Consider the following 19,746-nt stretch of genomic DNA (forward strand, 5'->3'; position numbering starts at 1 on the left):
TCATCTTTTCTGTTTCACCTACTAGCTCATTTTACACTTTCCTCTTTTAGCTTCAGGGACAATTTCTGCCATCACAGTTGGCATTTTGCCACACCTGTTTCTAGCACAGGCCATTGCTCTTCTCAGCTTTAGCTTATGAACTGCTTTGCTTCATCAAATCTCATTATTTGTTCCATAATTGCCTTAGGTCACCATTCATTATTGGAGAAGAAATTCAAGGTTTACTAGTAATGCTGTTGAGGACATAGCTAAGATTCTCTTCTATCTGCTTTAAAAGAAATCAGCTCCATTTAAAAGCAAAACTGCATGTATTGAGTTGCTTTTTTATTTATCCTGTTTGCCTCACAGATTAAACATAATCAATTCCAGACGTCAGCCATGAAACTCAGGATATACAGGTTTCTGAACAGACACCGTTCTGCTTGAAAACTCTCCCATTAGGAGGGTATAGTTCATGCAAATCAGTTAAGCAGAAATTGGAACAATTGTTAAAAGACAACAACTAAGAAATGAGGACATGACAGCACTGGCAACACTGATTGCTGGAAACAGAACTGTCATACTGTAGCTTAACATCTGACTCAGAAATATTTATGAGAACTTTCTAGTTAAGAAACATTAAAAGGAAACAAAAAGTTGGAACAAATTTTAATCAGGAATTTTATGTGTCTCATTTTGATTTTATAATTTTTTTTGAGTCTCTAAAAATAAGGTAAATTAATATCTGGGCTGGAAATAATGGTAAAATGGCATCAACAATTTTATTGCTTTTGAGTGGCACTTCCAAACTCAGTTAATGTTGAACTGAAAATGAAAAGAAAATGGTATAAATGATTGGTCCTCGAAAAAAAGTCATCAAACTTGTTGATGAGCAACGTTATAACCATGGGGCTAGTTACGCTTTTCTTCTCAAATGGTAAATTAAGAATCACGCAGAGAAGGCAAGATATATGTGTATGTACGTAATGCTATTGGGCAGATTCTACAAATATGAGAAAGAAAATGGAACATCCCCCCATAACTGCTATGTCTCGAGTAACTAAAATTCTGCCAACATGTATGAAAATTTTCAAAGTGAACTGCAGTTTTTAGGATGAAGTAGTGAGCTGCATCTAATGTTCAGAATACAAAAGGTTTTTAATATTTTTGTCAAGGACATTTATCTCTTCATACTGAGTCCAGTATAGAGCTGGTGAAGAGTACTTACTAAAGTGATTCAAAGGCTGTGAGTTCAGAAGGTACTCATGCGAGTCTTCTCAATTTGTATTATAGTTTATGTGTCAAAATATAGTTTGCCAGCATGATTCCTGATCTTCTAGTTGTGTTAACAAGCTTTAGAATTCTCGCATTCCATTGTTTTTTTTAAATAAAATGGTAACTTGAAACCAGCCTCCTATACTCACTGCTGCTATAACACAGTTGTCTTCTTACCCAGAAGCTTTCTCTCTTCTTCACCTCTATTATCTATTGTCTCCCACCCACATAACATCTTTTTCCATCTTCATATTCATTCATGGAATAATCTATACATATTCTACAGCCTACCTACACTTAGAAAAAACACACACACAAAAAAACACAAAATAACATGCATTTGTCTCTTCTCTCACCCACACAGTCGACTCCCTTACTCACCACTTCCTTCAACTTTCCTACCCTGTGTCTGTACCAATCCATTGCTTTCCTCTAATTTTAATACTGCTTTTCCATAGTTTAACTATTTCTTCCTTGTCCCTTTAGCAAGTTGCTTTTCTTTCTGTTACTTTTTATAAATTTCTTCTTCCTTATCAATGTGTCATAATGCTATTGTCTGTCCAAATATAATATATCATCAACCATGACTTCAGTAAATAGGTATTAAGCAGGATACTGGGCTAGGATACTGGGCACCGAAGATAAGAAGATGAATATTCTCCATTCTTTCCCATATGTGTCCTCACGGACCTCACAGCATCAGGAGGAAAACAGAGGGAAAAAAATAGCTATGAGTGCCAACGTGCTAGTTCTGGCAAGCAGGCCTCCATTAAATTCCACTCCTTCCACTACAAACAACTAGAGCTGCTGGATAAACAATAACATTTGAAAATGCCTATCTAGGCTCACAAGAAATAAAAACATATTCCAAAATGTCAAAACCTAAGAGGGAACTAAATACTGGAGGGAGGGAAGTATATGAGTTGACAAAATGGTGGTATGAATGGGGGCCAATTATCTAGTATTAAAGAGCTTGGGTTTTAATGGCACGTGAGGCAGAAGACGGGGTTCTGAGCCTATGTAAGGCTGGGGGCTGGAAATGCTGACCCCATGCATAATGCCAGGTTGTAATTTACATGTGTTCCAGAGTGTGATACTGGCGAACGGACAGTCAAATAGACCAATCAAGCACACTATAGACCACAGGTACAGACCGAAATATAGACTGGGAATTGGTAAATGAGAAAAGCAGCATCAAATTCAGAGGATAATAGCACCCAGTAAGTCCTACCAGGACAACTGACCACGTGAAGAAAATTAGATTTCTATTTTGAAGCATTTCTAAACAGTTTTAGTAAGGTATACTTAACATACAATAAGCTGCACATATTAAAATGTACAGTTTGATGAATTTTGATACATGTACTGAACCACAATCAAGATAATGAACATATTGGTCAACCCCACAGGTTTCCTTGTGCCCTTTGGTAATCCCTTATTCCTGCCCCAATCCTTATCCCCAGGCAACCCTGATTTCCTTTCTGTTATTACAGATAAGCCTACATTTTGTAGAATCTTATATAAATGGAATCATTATAATATGTAATCTTTTTCATCTGGTTTCCTATTCACTCAGAATAATTATTCTGAGATTCATCCAAGATGTTGTTTATATCAATATCTCATACTTCCTTATTGCTAAATAGTATTCACTATATGGATGTACCACAATTTGTTTATCCATTTACCTATTGATGGAAATTTTGATTATTCAGTTTTGGGCTACTACAAATAAAGTCATTATGTATATGTTTTTTTATGGACATGTTTTCATTTCTCTGGAATACCTGGAATGGAATGAATGGGATATATGGTAGTTATCTGTTTAACTTTTTAAGAAACTGCCCAATTGTTTTTAGAAGTAGTTATGCCATTTTCCATTCCTATCTTATTTTACTCTGATGGTATTATGTTAGCACACTCTCCATTCTGCCATCCTGAGGAAAATTTCTAAATGTACACTTTGAATTTGCTTAATCTACTTTCCCACAGGGTTACATTTTTCAGCCTGGCTTGTCTTAAATACTTATCTTAAAAGACCTGGACAAAACAATTTTGACGAAGCAGAGGATATGGAACAGAGAGTACATAAAGACTTAAAAAAAAAAAAATTCGACACAGAAAATTTTCTCATGAGAATTGCAGAAACATCCTGTTAAATCACCTAGATTAAAATGCAATTAGTGGATAAACTTACCCTGGTTTCGTGTCATTTACTACACAGTGATAGGTAAATGTTCCAAACATCTGTACTCCTAAAATGCCATAAAGAAGTAGAAAGAAAAGGAGGAAAATTGAAACACTCCATATTTGTTCTCCTGATCGCCTAGGGGGGAAAAAAAGGTAAAATAAGTAAAACTTAAATAAAAAAAAATGTCATAAATTTTCCCCTTAACATATGTAAAAGCAGTACTTACTTTAAAATATTTGTAATTCTGGTCCTTGGTAATTCAAATCGGAAATAAATTCGGAAAGCTCGGATCATAATTAGTGGCCTTGGGATCCGCAACATGCCCCAAGGTGACATCTGATCAACTATATCAGCAATTTCAAATACCTGTAAATTTAGAGGTGAATAAACAAGTTTAGACTTACCCTTAGCATTGCTTGTCGTCATGGTATATACAGATAGCTTTGTCTTACATCATTTTCTACTGAAATCAACTTTCTTTTGAGTACATTTTCAAGTCAGAGCTCTCTTAAGAGAAACAAATACATAAACTAATGAAAGTGCCATTAATATTGTTTATTTCCTATATAAGTCATCAAGGCACAGTTTTTATTACAGAAACAAGTGTCAACTTAAAATACATAGTAAGCGTGCTAAGTTGTCCTCACTAATTACGTTCTTTGGTGGAACTTTTTGAATATCAGAAAATGAAGTAATGGAAAAGGGTTAAAATATGAAAAAACATGAAAAAGAATTGTACCATTTTCTAAGAGGCAAAATAATAATTAGAAAATGTTTGTCAATTATACAGTAGTTACTAAATGCAAAAGGACACACAAATGTGCAGGGTAAATTATACCGTTGAAGAGGTGAGCTTAATCAAAATAAAGATAGCTTATCAATAAGCACTATGATGAGTTTACAGGATGGATGGAGTGTAAATCTATTTTATTCTGAATTTCTAAATGAATAATATAGTAACTTTAGTTGAATTAAATGCAAAATTAAGCCTGACTAAATGCATGGGAATGCATTCTACCATTTTCCAATGAAATTCCTCCTTTAGACTTTTTAATACATAGTCCCCATTTCTCATAGTAAGGCATTTTCTATTTGCAATATAGTATTTTATGTTGACTAATATGTATCTCAATGTATCTATATGTATTTTTAACTGTTTTTAGTGAGGGTTCAGTTACATAAAAGACTGGAATTTTTATTTTTTAATTAAATATTTTTATTCTACAAATACAGAAATCTCAACCAATGTTCTTTATTTCAATGAATATATTTTTTATATCTGTTCAACAAGAAACAATTAGCTATTGTACTGATTTTTATTTCTGATTGAGAAATAATTCACAAATGTGACTGACAATGATTAAAATCTTAGGCTTTTTCATTAATAAACATTTAAAATAACATGATGTAGAAAATCATACAATAACATTTGATGCATATTTTTTAATATTTCTATTTAGATTTTCAATGCAAAATAGTGCCCATTTTGGAAAATAGCCCCTTGTAATTTAAAAGTTTTTAATTACCTGCAACACCAATGAAACCCAAAGGCAAAAGACCATAAATCCATCAAAAACACACCAGCGATCTTTCACATAGGAACTATCTCCCTAAAAAGAAATTTCACATGGCATTATCAGGCAAATGAAAAATTTCAAAAACTACCTGTGGAGGGAATAGTCAAGTATTAATTCAGTAAAAGCTATCCACAATTTTTGTATCACAATTAAACAGACTTACTTTCAAAAGGAATACTTTTAGCACTTTAAATGGCATTATATATAAGGAAAATAATTTACAAACCATAAGTAACTGCAGAACTTTGCATGTAAAATTTTAAATTCATGCAAAGGGAAAACCTCACTATTGTTTTCTCTTAGCCATACAGATTCTACCACTTATGGGACTCAGCAGAGAACAATTTTACAATAGGAACATCCTACTCAATAGGCAGCTTGGTCCTAAACCGTCTTCTCACAAGAACCAAAAGCAAACAGTGGTCATCAAGAAGGTCTTTAAACCTGTGGGATCAACCGCCATTAGTTGAAAACTACCCAGGAATTCACCTCAAGCTAAATTAAAAGTGAAGAAGAAACTTGCCTTCATTTTCAAATAAAGCATTTATTGATTTTAACTGTATTGGGACTGTATATGTAAAAGAAAAATAAAGAAAACATACTACTTTCATTTTTCAAATAGGGCTCTACTCTGATATTATAATGTATATTTTTATAAAGTGGGAACTTTGGAAATTTTTTCAAGTGGTATAACAAAACAGAAAACCCCATTAAGTTAGAATTGGAAACCTTACATAGAAAGGCTTTTGCTTTCTTAGGACTGCCCCATTAAGTCACCAGTTCTGTAGTAAAATATGAAACAATTCTGAATTCAGTCACATCTATCATTACCAGCTCTGACTGAACCTGCTTAGAAAATTGAAATAGGAACATATGCTAAGATTTTAAACAAAATGGTAAAATATGTTGCAGGATATTAGGAAAATAAAATAATTTCCAGCACCTTCTATGCTTAGAAACAATTAGGTTATCAGAAAGTGTCCTCGAGAAGTTCCCAGAAATATTTTTTGTGCGCAAAACTAATAATATGATAAACCACTAATAAAAGTTATCTGATCCAGTTATGAAGTATAAACTCAACTTAGTAAATATTAGGTAAGCACCTACTTTACATAAGAGGATGAATAATGCTTAGTGAAACACACACACACACACACACACACACACCAATTTTGTGTAGAGAGAGAGATGTACATACCCAGCTAATACACAAGGGAAAATAACTTATTATAAAACTAAAAACATGGTGGGAAAGATAGAAAGATTAATTCTATGGAGAATTTAAAGAAAACAATGCTAGTTCTCAAATGAATGAACCAATAATTTTACCAGTGGCAAGAGAATCAACCAAACTTGGCGTGTATTTGAGAAGATTCACAAAAGAGATATGAAAGCAAACTCTGAGGCTTGGGGTCTGGGTAACTAGGAGGACAATGACCCTATTAAATTAAGTGCTGTGATCATTATATGATTATTTAAACCTGATAAAGAGAAAAATTGCACCTCAGGATGCTTCTGGTATATACGCATGCACACATATTAAATATAGAACAAATAATTTAAGAATACTGTAGCTGTTTTCAAAACCTCATGAAGCATCTTTTACTACAAGCATCATATTTGTCTTGTAGATTACACAATAAATTGAACATATAAATTAATTATAAACTAAATGGACTATATAGCCAAGACAAAATTGAATTTTCTCTGAGTCCAATTTTGATTAACTTCCAAAAAATAATGGAATGCAAATTATTTAAAGTTGTACTTTGAAGTTTCCCTTGAGTTGCTTAAAACATTAAAGAGATTTGTTTGTTCATTCATTTATTCATTCAGTCAATGTATAGAACATCTCTACACTCTAGACAGTGTTCAAGGCACTAGTGATAAAGGAGTGAACAAAACAAGAATCCCTATCCTTATGTAACTTACATTCTCAGTGAATTTTTTAAAATGTAAAACTTATAGTATATTATAAATTGATAAGTGTTAAGCAGAAAAATAAAAGTGTATATTTTAAAATTTACTTTTATTATACTTGTATGTTAGGCAAAAAAAAAAGAGAGAGAGAGAGAGAGAGAGAGAGAGAGAGAGAGAGAGATATCACTTGATCTTTAAGAATTAGGAATAATTGCAATTGTTTAAAAAATACAATGAAATCCAAAAATGAAAACTGAAATTTTATGGGACATGGCAGAGAACAATTTTAAAATAGAAGCAATTAAAAGTAAATGTTAGTTAGAGTGATGTCATAGGAATGGTGGCAGCGGGGCACACTTTTTGAGTTCTCCTCCAGATCTTATCACAAACGGGACATCTATAACCCATCAAAGGACCTCTGCTCATCACGCAGAACAGCTAAGAGACTCGTGCAAGGATTACTTGAAGGTGGGCAAATTGGGCGAGCAGGGGAAGAGAGAAGGGAGTGGAGTGGAAACTCGGTCCGCATCTGCGGCTGTGGAAACGCAGCCCGCATCTGTGGCGGTGGAAATGCAGCCGGAATCCACAGCTGCAGAGAGGCAGGGGATCCCAGGACAGAACAGAGAACACAGAAGCCAGGAAGTGGGCTCTTTCCCTGCAACCCACAGCTGATCTCTCCCGCTGAGGGGGCAGCATATCCAGAATTTAAGGCAATAACCTCAGTGAGAACTTTTGTTGGGCCCTAGGCTGGACAAAGGACACAAACTCCATACCTGGGCCCCCATCGCCCCCGCTCTTCCAATCATATCCCCATCCTTCCAGAGACTTAAAATGGCCCCTGAACTGCGGAGTAGTATCAGATTACAGAGGAGCCTTAGTGCTCAGTCTCTGGGAAGACTGGCATGCAGCTCTGACCCAGGGAAGAGGCTGGGAAGAGTGTGATTTTTGCTGGGCTAGGAGAGAAGAGATTCCTCCACCCTCAGCCACCACCTTTACTGGCCTGCAGGAAGAGTGTGACACAGGTGGGCTGGGAGAGAGAAGACCCCTCCATCCCCAGCCCCCACCCTTTCTGGCCTGCCTAGGGCAGGGCAATGACAATTGCAGAGGGACTCCCAGGAATCAGCAGTAAGCGGCAGATGCAGCTCTGGGCTTTCAGCAGCTCAGAAATCTCCCGCCCACCACACACTCGTGCGCGCGCACACACACACACGGAAGAAGTGCCCTAAGACTCAGGAGAACTGGACACAGGGCTGGTGGTGCTACTTTCAGTGTGCATATGTGCAGGCAAGAGCAGAAATTGCACTGACTTTGTAGAAACTACCATCCAGACCCCTCAGCCCCACGCATCTAAATCTGCAGTCCCAATGTCACTCTGGGCACCAGGTGACCGGCTCTGCCTGCACAATACGCAGAGGACTCTTTGGTACAGCAGAGGACAACCTGGAGATTATTTGGTGGGCTTAAGCCAAGACTGGCACTGCTTTTTGTTTTATTTTGTTTTGTTTTGTCTTTATATCTTTGATATCTGTGTTGCCTGTGTTGAGTGGGGGTTGTCGGTTGTTTTTACATGTGAAGGTATTTGATTTTTTTCTTTGTCGTTGTTGTTGTTGTGCTTGGTGATTTGCTTTGTTCTGAAATTGCCCTACCAGGGCCCAGCTTAAGAGGCACAAGATTCAACACACCCAGAGGCCAACTCCAGACCAAACCAGAGTACTACTGGGTTTGACCTACAAGTGACACATCCAGAGGGAATTCTCTACAGGCACAAGAGCCCATAGAGGCCAAACCACATTTAAGTGGTCAACCCTTATGCAGCAGAACACCCTGTGGTGGGCAGAGCCAAGTCTCACAACTAGTCAGCCTAGGAGTTAACCCCACCTACTCACAAGCGAAAAACAATTACAGATCTTCTTTAACATGACAATATACACAACACAACAGTCACCTTTGGAGCACACGCAGAGGAGAAGAACCAAGTAGTGCAAGTCAAATATAAAGGACACATACTACATAAGATAACCCAGCAAGAACTAAGAACTCTAGGGGATCTACATAATACATCAAAGCAAACACAGAGAGTCAGCCAGAATGGGGAAACAAAGAAACATGTCCCAAATAAAAGAACGGAAGAAACCTCCAGAAATGGAACCAAATGAAACAGAGGTAGCCAACCTATCAGAGACAGAGTTCAGAACACTGATGATAAGAATGTTTAAGGAGCTGAGAGACGACATAAAGAAGGATAGAGAAATCATAATGAACAACCAGTTAGAACTAAAGAACACAATTACTGAAATAAAGAACTCACTTGAAGGAATTAACAGCAGGTTAGATGAAGCAGAGAATCGAATCAGCGATTTAGAAGACAAGTTAGCAGAGATCACCCAAACAGAACAATAGAAAGAAAAAAGAATAAAAAATAATGACGACGGTTTAAGAGACCTCTGGGATAACATCAAGTGCAACAACATGCGCATCATAGGAATACCAGAAGGTGAAGAGAGGAAGCAAGGGATTGAGAACATATTTGAAGTAATGACATCCGAAAACTTCCCTAACCTGATGAAGGAAACCAACATACAAGCCCAGGAAGTGCAGAGAGTTCCAACCAGGATAAACCCAAACAGACCCACACCAAGACACATTATAGTTAAAATGGCAAAGATTAAAGACAAAGAGAGAATTCTAAAAGGAGCAAGAGACAGACAGAGGGTTACCTAAAAGGGAACTCCCATAAGACTATCAAATGACTTTTCTACAGAAACATTGAAGGCCAGGAGGGAGTGGCAGGAGATACTCAAAGTGATGGAAAATAAAGGCCTACAACCTAGATTGCTTTATCTAGAAAGGCTATCATTTAAAGTTGATGGAGAGATAAAGAGCTTTCCAGAAAAGAATAAGCTAAAGGAATTTATTACCACCAAGCCAGCATTGCAAGAAATACTATAGGACTTCTGTAAATAGAAGAAAGATGAAAACAATCTAACTACAATTTTTAAAATGGCAATAACTATGTACCTATCAATAATCACTTTAAATGTAAACGGATTAAATGCTCCAATCAAGAGACATAGGGTGGCTGAGTGGATAAGAAAGCAAGACCCTTGAATATGCTGTATACAAGGGACTCACCTCAGATCAAAAGACACACACAGGCTGAAAGTGAAGGGTTGGAGTAAGATATTTCATGGAAATGAGAAAAAAGCTGGAGTTGCAATACTTATATCTGACAAACTAGACTTTAAAATGAAGAAAATATTAAAAGACAAAGATGGGCAATATATAATAATAAAGGGATCGATCTGACAAGAGGACATAACCCTAGTAAACATCTATGCACCCAACATAGGAGCACCTAAATATATAAAACAGATATTGACTGACATAAAGACAGAGATCAACAGTAACACTATCACAGTAGGGGACTTCAACACACCTCTGACAACAAGGGACAGGTCTTCCAGACAGAAAATCAATATGGAAACAACAGCCTTAAATGATACATTAGACCACTTGGATTTAATCGATATTTTCAGAGCAATTCACCCCAAAGCTGCAGAATATACATTCTTCTCAAGCGCACATGGAACATTTTCCAAGATAGGCCATATGTTAGACCACAAAACAAGTCTTGATAAATTTAAGAAAATTGAAATCATACCAACTGTCTTCTCTGACCACAGTGCTATAAAATTAGAAATGAACTACAGGAAAAAACTGGAAGACACACCAATTCATGGAGGCTGAATAACATGCTACTAAATAATGAATGGGTCAACCAGGAGATCAAGGAAGAAATCAAAAGATATCTCGAGACAAACGAAAATGAAAACACAACGACCCAAAATCTATGGGATGCCGCAAAAGCAGTCCTAAGAGGGAAATTTATAGCATTGCCGGCCTACCTAAAGAAACAAGAAACATCACTAATCAACAGTTTATCTTCACACTTAAGGGATCTGGAAAAAGAACAGCAAAATAAGCCCAAAGGGAGCACAAGGAAGGAGATAATAAAGATCAGAGTGGAAATAAATGAAATAGAAACCAGAAAAACAATACAAAAGATCAATGAATCCAAGAGTTGGTTCTTAGAGAAGATAAACAAAATCGACAAACCTTTAGCCAGACTCATTAAAAAAAAGAGAGAGAGGACCCAAATTAATAAAATCAGAAACGAAAGAGGAGAAGTGACAACGGACACTGCAGAAATACAAAGAGTTTTAAGAAGTTACTATGAGCAACTATATGCCAACAAATTTGACAATTTGGAAGAAATGGACAATTTTCTAGAGGCGTACAACCTTCCAAGGCTAACTCAAGAAGAAACAGAAAACCTGAATAGACTGATTACCACCACGGAAATTGAATCAGTAATCAACAGTCTCCCAACAAACAAAAGCCCTGGACCAGATGGCTTTACAGGTGAATTTTACAAAGCGTTCAAAAAAGAATTATCACCAATTCTCCTCAAGCTCTTCCAAAAAATCCAGAAGGAGGGAAGACTCCCAAACACTTTTTACGAAGCCACTATCACCCTGATCCCAAAATCAGACAAAGACACCACAAAAAAAGAAAACTACAGGCCGATATCTCTAATGAATATAGATGCAAAAATCCTCAACAAAATATTAGCGAACAGAATTCAGCAATACATTAAAAAGATCATACACCATGATCAAGTGGGATTCATCCCTGGTATGCAAGGGTGGTTCAACATCCGCAAATCAATTAATGGGATACAGCACATTAACAAAATGAAAAATAAAAATAAAAATCACATGATCATATCAATAGATGCAGAAAAACATTTGATAAAATATAGCAGCCATCAAAGATAAAAACCCTTAAGAAAGTGAGAATAGAGGGATCATATCTCAACATAATAAAGGCCATATATGATAAACCCACAGCTAACATCATATACTCAATGGGGAAAAGCTAAAACCATTCCCCTTAAGATCAGGAACAAGGCAAGGTTGCCCACTATCTCCACTTCTATTCAACATAGTGCTGGAAGTTCTAGCCACAGCAATCAGACAAGAAAAAGAAACAAAAGGCATCCAAATAGGTAAGGAGGAAGTAAAATTGTCATTATATGCAGATGACATGATACCATATATAGAGAACCCTAAAGACTCCACCAAGAAACTATTAGAGCTGATAGATGAATTTAGTAAAGTAGCAGGATACAAAATTAATATTCAGAAATCAGTTGCATTTATATATACCGATAATAAAACATCAGAAGGAGAAATTAAAAAAACAATCCCATTTACAATTGCTCCAAAGACTATAAAATACCTGGGAATAAATTTAACCAAAGAAGTAAAAGATCTGTACTCAGAAAATTATAAGACACTGAAGAAAAAAATGAAAGAAGATACAAATAAATGGAAACACGTACCATGTACATGGATAGGAAGAATTAATATAGTTAAAATGTCCATACTGCCTAAGGCAATATACCTATTCAACGCAATTCCTATCAAACTACCAATGACATTTTTCACAGAAATAGAACATATAATCATAAAATTTATATAGGACCATAAAAGACCCCAGATAGCCTCAGCAATCTTGAGAAATAAGAACAAAGTGGGAGGTATAACAATACCTGATATCAGATTATATCAAAAGGCTACAGTAATCAAAACAGCATGGTACTGGCATAAAAACAGACACATAGATCAATGGAACAGAATAGAGAGTCCAGAAATAAATCCATGCCTATAGGCCATTTAATCTACGACAATGGAAGCAAGAGTGTACGGTGGGGTAAAGACAGTCTATTCAATAAATGGTGCTGGGAAATCTGGACAGACACATGCAAAAAAATGAAGCTGTACCACCTCCTTACACCATATACAAAAATAAATTCAAAATGGCTTAAAGACTTAAATGTAAGATCTGAAACCATAAAATTCCTAGAAGAAAATATAGAAAGAAACTTCACAGACATTACCCAGAGTAAGATTTTTTACTGATATATCTCCTCGCGTGAGGGAAGTAAGAGAAAAAAGAAACTTGTGGGATTACATCAAACTAAAAAGTTTTTTCACAGCAAAGGAAACCATCGATAAAACAAAAAGGGATCCTACTGAATGGGAAAAGATATTTGCCAATGATATATCTGATGAGGGGTTAATATCACAAATTTATAAAAAACTCACTCAACTCAACTCCAAAAAAACAAACAACCCAATTAAAAAATGGGCAGAGGACATGAAGAGACATTTATCTAAAAAGGACATACAGATGGCAACAGACATATGAAGAAATGCTCAACCTCACTAACCATCAGAGAAATGCAAATAAAAACCACAATGTGATACCACCTCACCCCAGTCAAAATGGCTATCATCAGTAAATCAACAAACAACAAGTGCTGGCGCGGATGTGGAGAAAAGGGAACGCTTGTGCACTGTTGGTGGGATTGCAGATTGGTGCAGCCACTATGGAAAACAGTATGGAGGTATCTCAAAAATCTGAAAATGGAACTACCTTATGATCCAGCAATTCCACTCCTAGGTATCTATCCGGAGAAATCCAAAACTCCAATTCAAAAATCTTTATGCACTCCTATGTTTATTGCAGTACTATACACAATATCTAAGACATGGAAACAACGGAAATGCCCATCGGTACATGACTGGATTAAGAAACTGTGGTACATTTATACAATGGAGTATTACGCAGCCATAAAGAAGAAAGAAATCTTACCGTTTGCAACAACATGGATGGACCTAGAGAACATTATGTTAAGTGAAATAAGTCAGACAGAGAAAGACAAATACCATATGATCTCACTTATATGTGGAATCTAAAGAAAAGAATAAGTGAATGAACTAATCATAAACAGTTTTGGAGACATAGAGGAAAAACTGAGGGTTGCTAGATGGGTGGGGGGTTGGGGATAAGGGGGAAGGTGAGGGGATTAGAAAACAATCAGTAACCACAAGATGGCCAAGGGGTTTTGAAAATTAATTTGGGGAATGTAATCAATAATGTTGTAAAGATTTTGTAGGGTATCCGATGGACACTTGTCCCATTTGGGAGACCACCTCAGGGATGATGTAGATGCCTGATCACTGCACTGTACACCTGAAGCTGAACAATAATGAATGCCAACTATAATTTATATATATATATATATATATACTTACAAGAAGCGGAGTACAGCATTAGGAATAGAGACAGTGGAAATGTAATGGCTGTGTGTGATGTCAGAGGGATAGTGGATGGGAGGGGGTTCACACAGTGTGAGGGATATAAATGATAAATGTCTAAGTATTACTTTGCCTTGTGTACCTGAAACTAATATATAAAAAAAAGTAAATGTTAGGCAGGAAAAAGAAAAAATTATGAATCATTGGGTGCACAGGCACCCAAATAGCATGAGTTTTTATATGGGAAAACAACAGCATTATTATTTAATTTCTTTTTTGTCATTAAAATTATGATGTTATATGTAATGTCACTATAATTAACCTCTTTTAATGCTCATAATTTTTTTAGTAACAAATTATATTCAATAAGATAAAGGATGAGAGCTTCCAATATACTGAAGATTATTTAAAATGTAAAAAGTGGGGATTTCTGGTCAATATGGCAAAGTAGGTAAACACGGTGCCCACCTCCTCTCAGGAACACATCAGTTACAGCTAAACCACAGAACCATTATTGAGAATTACCTTAAGTCTATCTGAACTGAAACCCTACAATTACAGATATACAGAAGCCACCTGAGACTGGTAGAAGGGGCAGAAGCACTGAATGGGCTAATCTCACAACTCACCTGTGTGTGACCATTAAAAATCAGTAGAGATATCTCAGCTGTGGAGGTCCCCCCCAGAGGAACAAGGGGTCCCAGCCCCACACCAGGCTCCCCAGCCCAGGATTCCAGTACCAGAGAGAGAAATCCCCATAACTTCTGGCTATGAAAACCAGGAGAGATTGTGGCTGAGTGAGACAGAGGGTGGCTGCAGTCCTAGGTGTTCATCTTAAGGGGACACAAACTTACTCACTGACTGACTGACTCGCTGTAAGTTTCAGTGCTGGGGCAGCAGCACAAAAGGCACTAGAGACATACAAGGAGGAACTGAAGTGTCTACCTTCAAGGTGAGGGCTGAAGAGGCAGCTTTCTCCTGGATGGAGGAGCTGGTGGAAGACACTGCTTCTTTGTTGAGCCCTCCCCCTCCCTGCATGCAGATACACACATGCAGATGCAATCTGATTCTCTAGCAAATTGGCTATCACCATTTATAAGCCCCACCCTACTGATTCCCTGAAATCAGAATCCACCTGAGCCAACAGTCGGGCACACCTGAGCCGATTCCAGTGGCTTTTTTGTATAAACAGCCTGCCTTAGCTAATACTGTGGACTTTCCTAAAATCTCATAAAGGTTCATAAAACCCAAACAAGCAGCATCTGGCTTTAGCATGTCCTGTACCTCTGGGTGAGCAGCCCTAAGCCTGGCACTAGCAACCGTCAGCCTTGGTTTGCAGCTAGGCCTCTCACAGCGCAGGTTGTGATCATCTCTGGATTGCTTTGTGGCACAAGCCAGTTGGCCCTGGACAGGGCACAGACTGCGGCTGAACTTGGCCTGCAGCGAGTTCCCTCCCGGGAGGCCCCAGGGCTGGTAAGCCCCATGGCCAGCTTCAGACTGGGCTGGAATATCACCCATCTGACTCCCAAGAATGACACACCCAAAGGGAAGACTGGGCAGGCTCCAGAGCCCTGATAAAGCAAACCCTGATCAGCAAGGGTCAGCCCTTGCACTATAGCTCATCCACTGTAGTCACAGCCAGTCCCCACAACCAATCAGCCTGAGGGTCAATCCCTTCCATTGATGTGCAAACAGCAACCAAGGCTCAACTACAACAGGAGGACACACACAACTCATGTAAGAGACTCTGGTAACAGCGGAGATTGAAGCACTGGGTCCCATAAAACACTTAATACATAAAACAACTCTACTAAGACTGGGAGGCATAGCAGCCCTACCTAACTCATAGAAACAAACACAGGGAGGCAGCCACACTGGCGAGAAAAAGAAACATGTTTCAAATAAAAGAACAGAACAAATCTCTAGAAAAAGAACTAAACAAAATGGAGACAAGCAATCTACCAGATTCAGAGTTCCAAACACTGGTTATAAGGATGCTCAATGATCTCAGGGGAACCTTCAACAGAGAGATAGGAAACATAAAAATGGAGATAGAAAACATAAAAAAGAACCAGTAAGAAATAAAGACTATAATAACTGAAATGAAGAATACATTGGAAGAAATCAACAGTAGATTAGATGAAACAGAGGATTGAATCAGCAATTTAGAAGATAAGGCAGCAGAAAACCCCCAATTAGAACAGCAAAAGGAAAAAAGAATTCCCCTCCCCTGCCAAAAAAAATGAGAAAGGATTAAGGAGCCTCTGGGATAACATCAAGTGTGCCCACCTATTTGAAGAAATAATAACTGAAAACTTCCATAACCTAGCAAAGAAAATAGATATACAAGTCCAGGAAGCACAGAGAGTCCCAAACAAGATGAATCCAAACAGGCCCACACCAAGACACATTATAATTAAAATGTCCAAAGTAAAGACAAAGGGAGAATCTTCAAAGCAGCAAGAAAAAAGCACCTAGTTACCTACAAGGGAGCTCCCATAAGATTATAAGCTGATTTCTCATCAGAAACTGCAGGCCAGGAGGGATTGGCACAAAATACTCAAAGTGATGAAAGGTAAGATTACACAGCCAAGATTACTCTACCCAGCAAAGCTATCATTTAGATTGAAGGACAGATAAAGAGCTTCCCAGACAAGAAAAAACTAAAGGAGTTTATCACCACTGAACCCATATTACAAAGTATGTTAAAGGGACTTTTTCAACATAAATAAATAAATAGATAAATAAATAAATAAAATGGCAATAACTACATATCTATCAACAAATAGTTTCAATGTAAATGGATTAAATACTCCAATCAAAAGACAGGGTGGCTGAGGGGATAAGAAAACAAGACCCTTACATATGCTGCCTATAAGACACTCTCTTCAGATAGAAAGATATACACAGACTGAAAGTTAAGGGATGGGAAAAATATATTTCATGAAAATGGAAACACAAACACAAAAAGCTGTAGTAACAATATTTGTACCAGACAGAATGGACTTTAAAACAAAGGCTGTAACAAGAGACAAAGGACCCAGTAATCCCACTTCTGGGTATTTATCTAATGAAACCCAAAAATGCTACCTTGAGGAGATGTGTGCATCCACATGTTCATTGCAGCATTGTTTACTATGGCCAAAATGTGGAGGCAGCCTGGGTGTCCACTGATGGATGAACGGATAAAGAGTTCGTGATATAGATAGATGGATGGATGGATGGATGGAAGAATGGATGGATGGATGGATGGATGGATGGATGGATGGATGGATGGATGGATGGATCTATCTATCTATCTATCTATCTATCTATCTATCTATCTATCTATCTATCAATCATCTATCTATCTATCTATCTATAAATATTGCTCAGCCATGGAAGGGAACAGGTTCTTGCCACCTGCGGCGGCATGGATGGACCTGCAGGGTATCGTGCTGAGTGAAGTATGTCAGACAGTGAAAGACAGATGCCCTGTCATTTATATGTAGAATCTAAAGAACAAAATAAACAAACAAAACAGAAACAAACTCACAGATACAGAGAACATTTTGATGACTGCCAGTTGAGAGGGGTGTTGGAAATGGGTGAAAAAGGGGAAGAAATTAAATACAAATTTGTTGTTACAAAGTAGTCATGGGGATGTAGGGTGTAGCATAAAGAATATAGTCAATAATATTGTAGTAACTATGTGTGATATCAGATGGGTACTAGATTTACTGTGGTGATAGATGGGAGGGGGTTGGAGGACAGCATGAAAAGATGAAGGGATTAAGAAGTACAAATTGGTAGTTACAAAAGATTCATGGAGATGTAAAATAAAGCATAGGGAATATACTCAATGATATGCTAATAACCATGTATAGTGTCAGGTGGGTACTAGACTAGTCAGGGGGATCACTTCTTAAATTATATAAATGTCTAACCACTATGCTTTACATCTGAAAGTAAATAATATTGAATGTCAACTCTAATTGAAAAATTAAAAAGGGAGGGAAAGTGAAAGGGAATAAGGGGTTCAAATTTCCAGGTATAAAACAAGTCATGGGATGCAACGTACAGTGTAGGGAATATAGTCAATAATATAGTAGGGAATATAGTAGAGCACGGTGTCATATGGTTGCTGTACTTAACATGTGATCACTTCTTTAGGTAGACAAATATTTAATAACTATTGTGTACACCTGGAACTAACATAATATTGTATATTAGCTACACATTTTTAATAAAAATCTTAAAAATAAATAAATAAAATAAATACATAAAAACATAAAGAACTCAAAAAATAAATAAAACATAAAAAATGGAGATAAACTTTTATAAGTTTTATCATTATAGAAAAATAAATAAAACATAAAAGTGGAGATATTTTCCTGGTCGGGCAACAAAAGTGGCCAGAAGCCAAGGGTAGAAGAGAGACATACCTTTCACAAATTATCCATGTATTTCATGATATATCCATGTTCATGTGTTACATTTTTTAAGATGGATTTTCAAAATTAAATTTTTTTAAAAGGTTAACATTTTAGCTTTAACAAAAATCATTTTGTCATTGGCACAAATAAAGTCATATTTGAATAATTTGGGCCTCACCAACTCAGAATGTAAAGCTATCAATAACAGTTGGCTGAGTTTTTGTTTTCTATTTAGTATACAATTCTGTTTGCTAAGGAAATGATGTTGTAAAACTACCCAAAGTCTATTTTGAACTATATAAACGGATGGATTATTTTAAATTATTTTAGATGCACCGGTGGGGATCCAGAATAAAACAAAAGCATGCAAATACATTCTAATTTCAAATGAGCTCATATTGTAAAAACTGGCTTAGCAAAACTTCTGCTATATAACATTAAAAAAAAAAAAACTATTTTTTTCATTAGAAAGTAATTTTAGTTGCATTGTTTGCAATGTTTTCATTTTTCAATTTTCCAGAAATTCATAGTGGCATTTACCTCTTAGCCAACAAGACCACCACACGCTAGGTGGTCTTGTTGTAATGGTCATTTATTTTTAACTGGCTTCTTTTTTCCTTTCTTGATAAATTACGTGAAATAATCTACTGGGCAAAAATTCTACATACTATTTTTTGGTTCATGTTCTCAACAGTCATTTATTACTTACAAAAAAACTTTAATAAGCGGTGTTATAGTAACCTGGGATACAAAGACCAGTAACACTCAGATTTTTCCCATCATTTTTTAAAAATCTTTTGTTCTTTAGCATTTATTGTTCCGTCTTCCTGAAAAATTCTTCTAATTGTGCCAACTTTTTCCTCTAGACTCCAAGCTGACCACAACCTACTCTGATCAATGCTTCAACCAACACATCATGCAATTGGCAACTCAGCTCATGTATATAAATAATGTTTATATTGTGTAATTTACAGAAGAGTCCTTTGTACTCCCCATCTGATAGTTTAATGAATTTATATTTTAGTGCCCCCAATTTATCAGACGTAATGGTGAAGTTTAGGTTTCTTACTTAAATATTCTCTAAATGTATTTTATGGTGTTGCATTAAAAAAAAGAGTTTATTCCCTATTGTAAATTTTTGAGTCTGTTCTGAAAATGATTAGGATTAGCAACTTTAAACTTTAAACTAGACAATTGGGGTGGGGAGGTTATTCCAGCACTTA

The 19,746-nt window shown here is 36.6% G+C and overlaps 1 protein-coding gene across 4 annotated transcripts in view; it reads right to left on the minus strand.

Moving 5' to 3' along the window:
* The window catches only part of NALCN (sodium leak channel, non-selective), a 315,292-nt gene that overhangs the window by 265,757 nt on the left and 29,789 nt on the right, over window positions 1-19,746 (minus strand). For all 4 annotated transcript variants that reach the window (XM_033104832.1, XM_033104830.1, XM_033104828.1 and 1 more), the window contains exons 4-6: window positions 4,972-5,055; window positions 3,672-3,811; window positions 3,452-3,580 (exon numbers count right to left, since the gene is read on the minus strand). In XM_033104832.1, coding sequence (XP_032960723.1) covers window positions 3,452-3,580; window positions 3,672-3,811; window positions 4,972-5,055 — 353 coding nt within the window. The remainder of the gene's footprint in view (window positions 1-3,451; window positions 3,581-3,671; window positions 3,812-4,971; window positions 5,056-19,746) is intronic.

This window comes from Rhinolophus ferrumequinum, chromosome 4, assembly GCF_004115265.2.
Source record: "Rhinolophus ferrumequinum isolate MPI-CBG mRhiFer1 chromosome 4, mRhiFer1_v1.p, whole genome shotgun sequence".
Lineage (NCBI taxonomy): Eukaryota > Metazoa > Chordata > Mammalia > Chiroptera > Rhinolophidae > Rhinolophus > Rhinolophus ferrumequinum.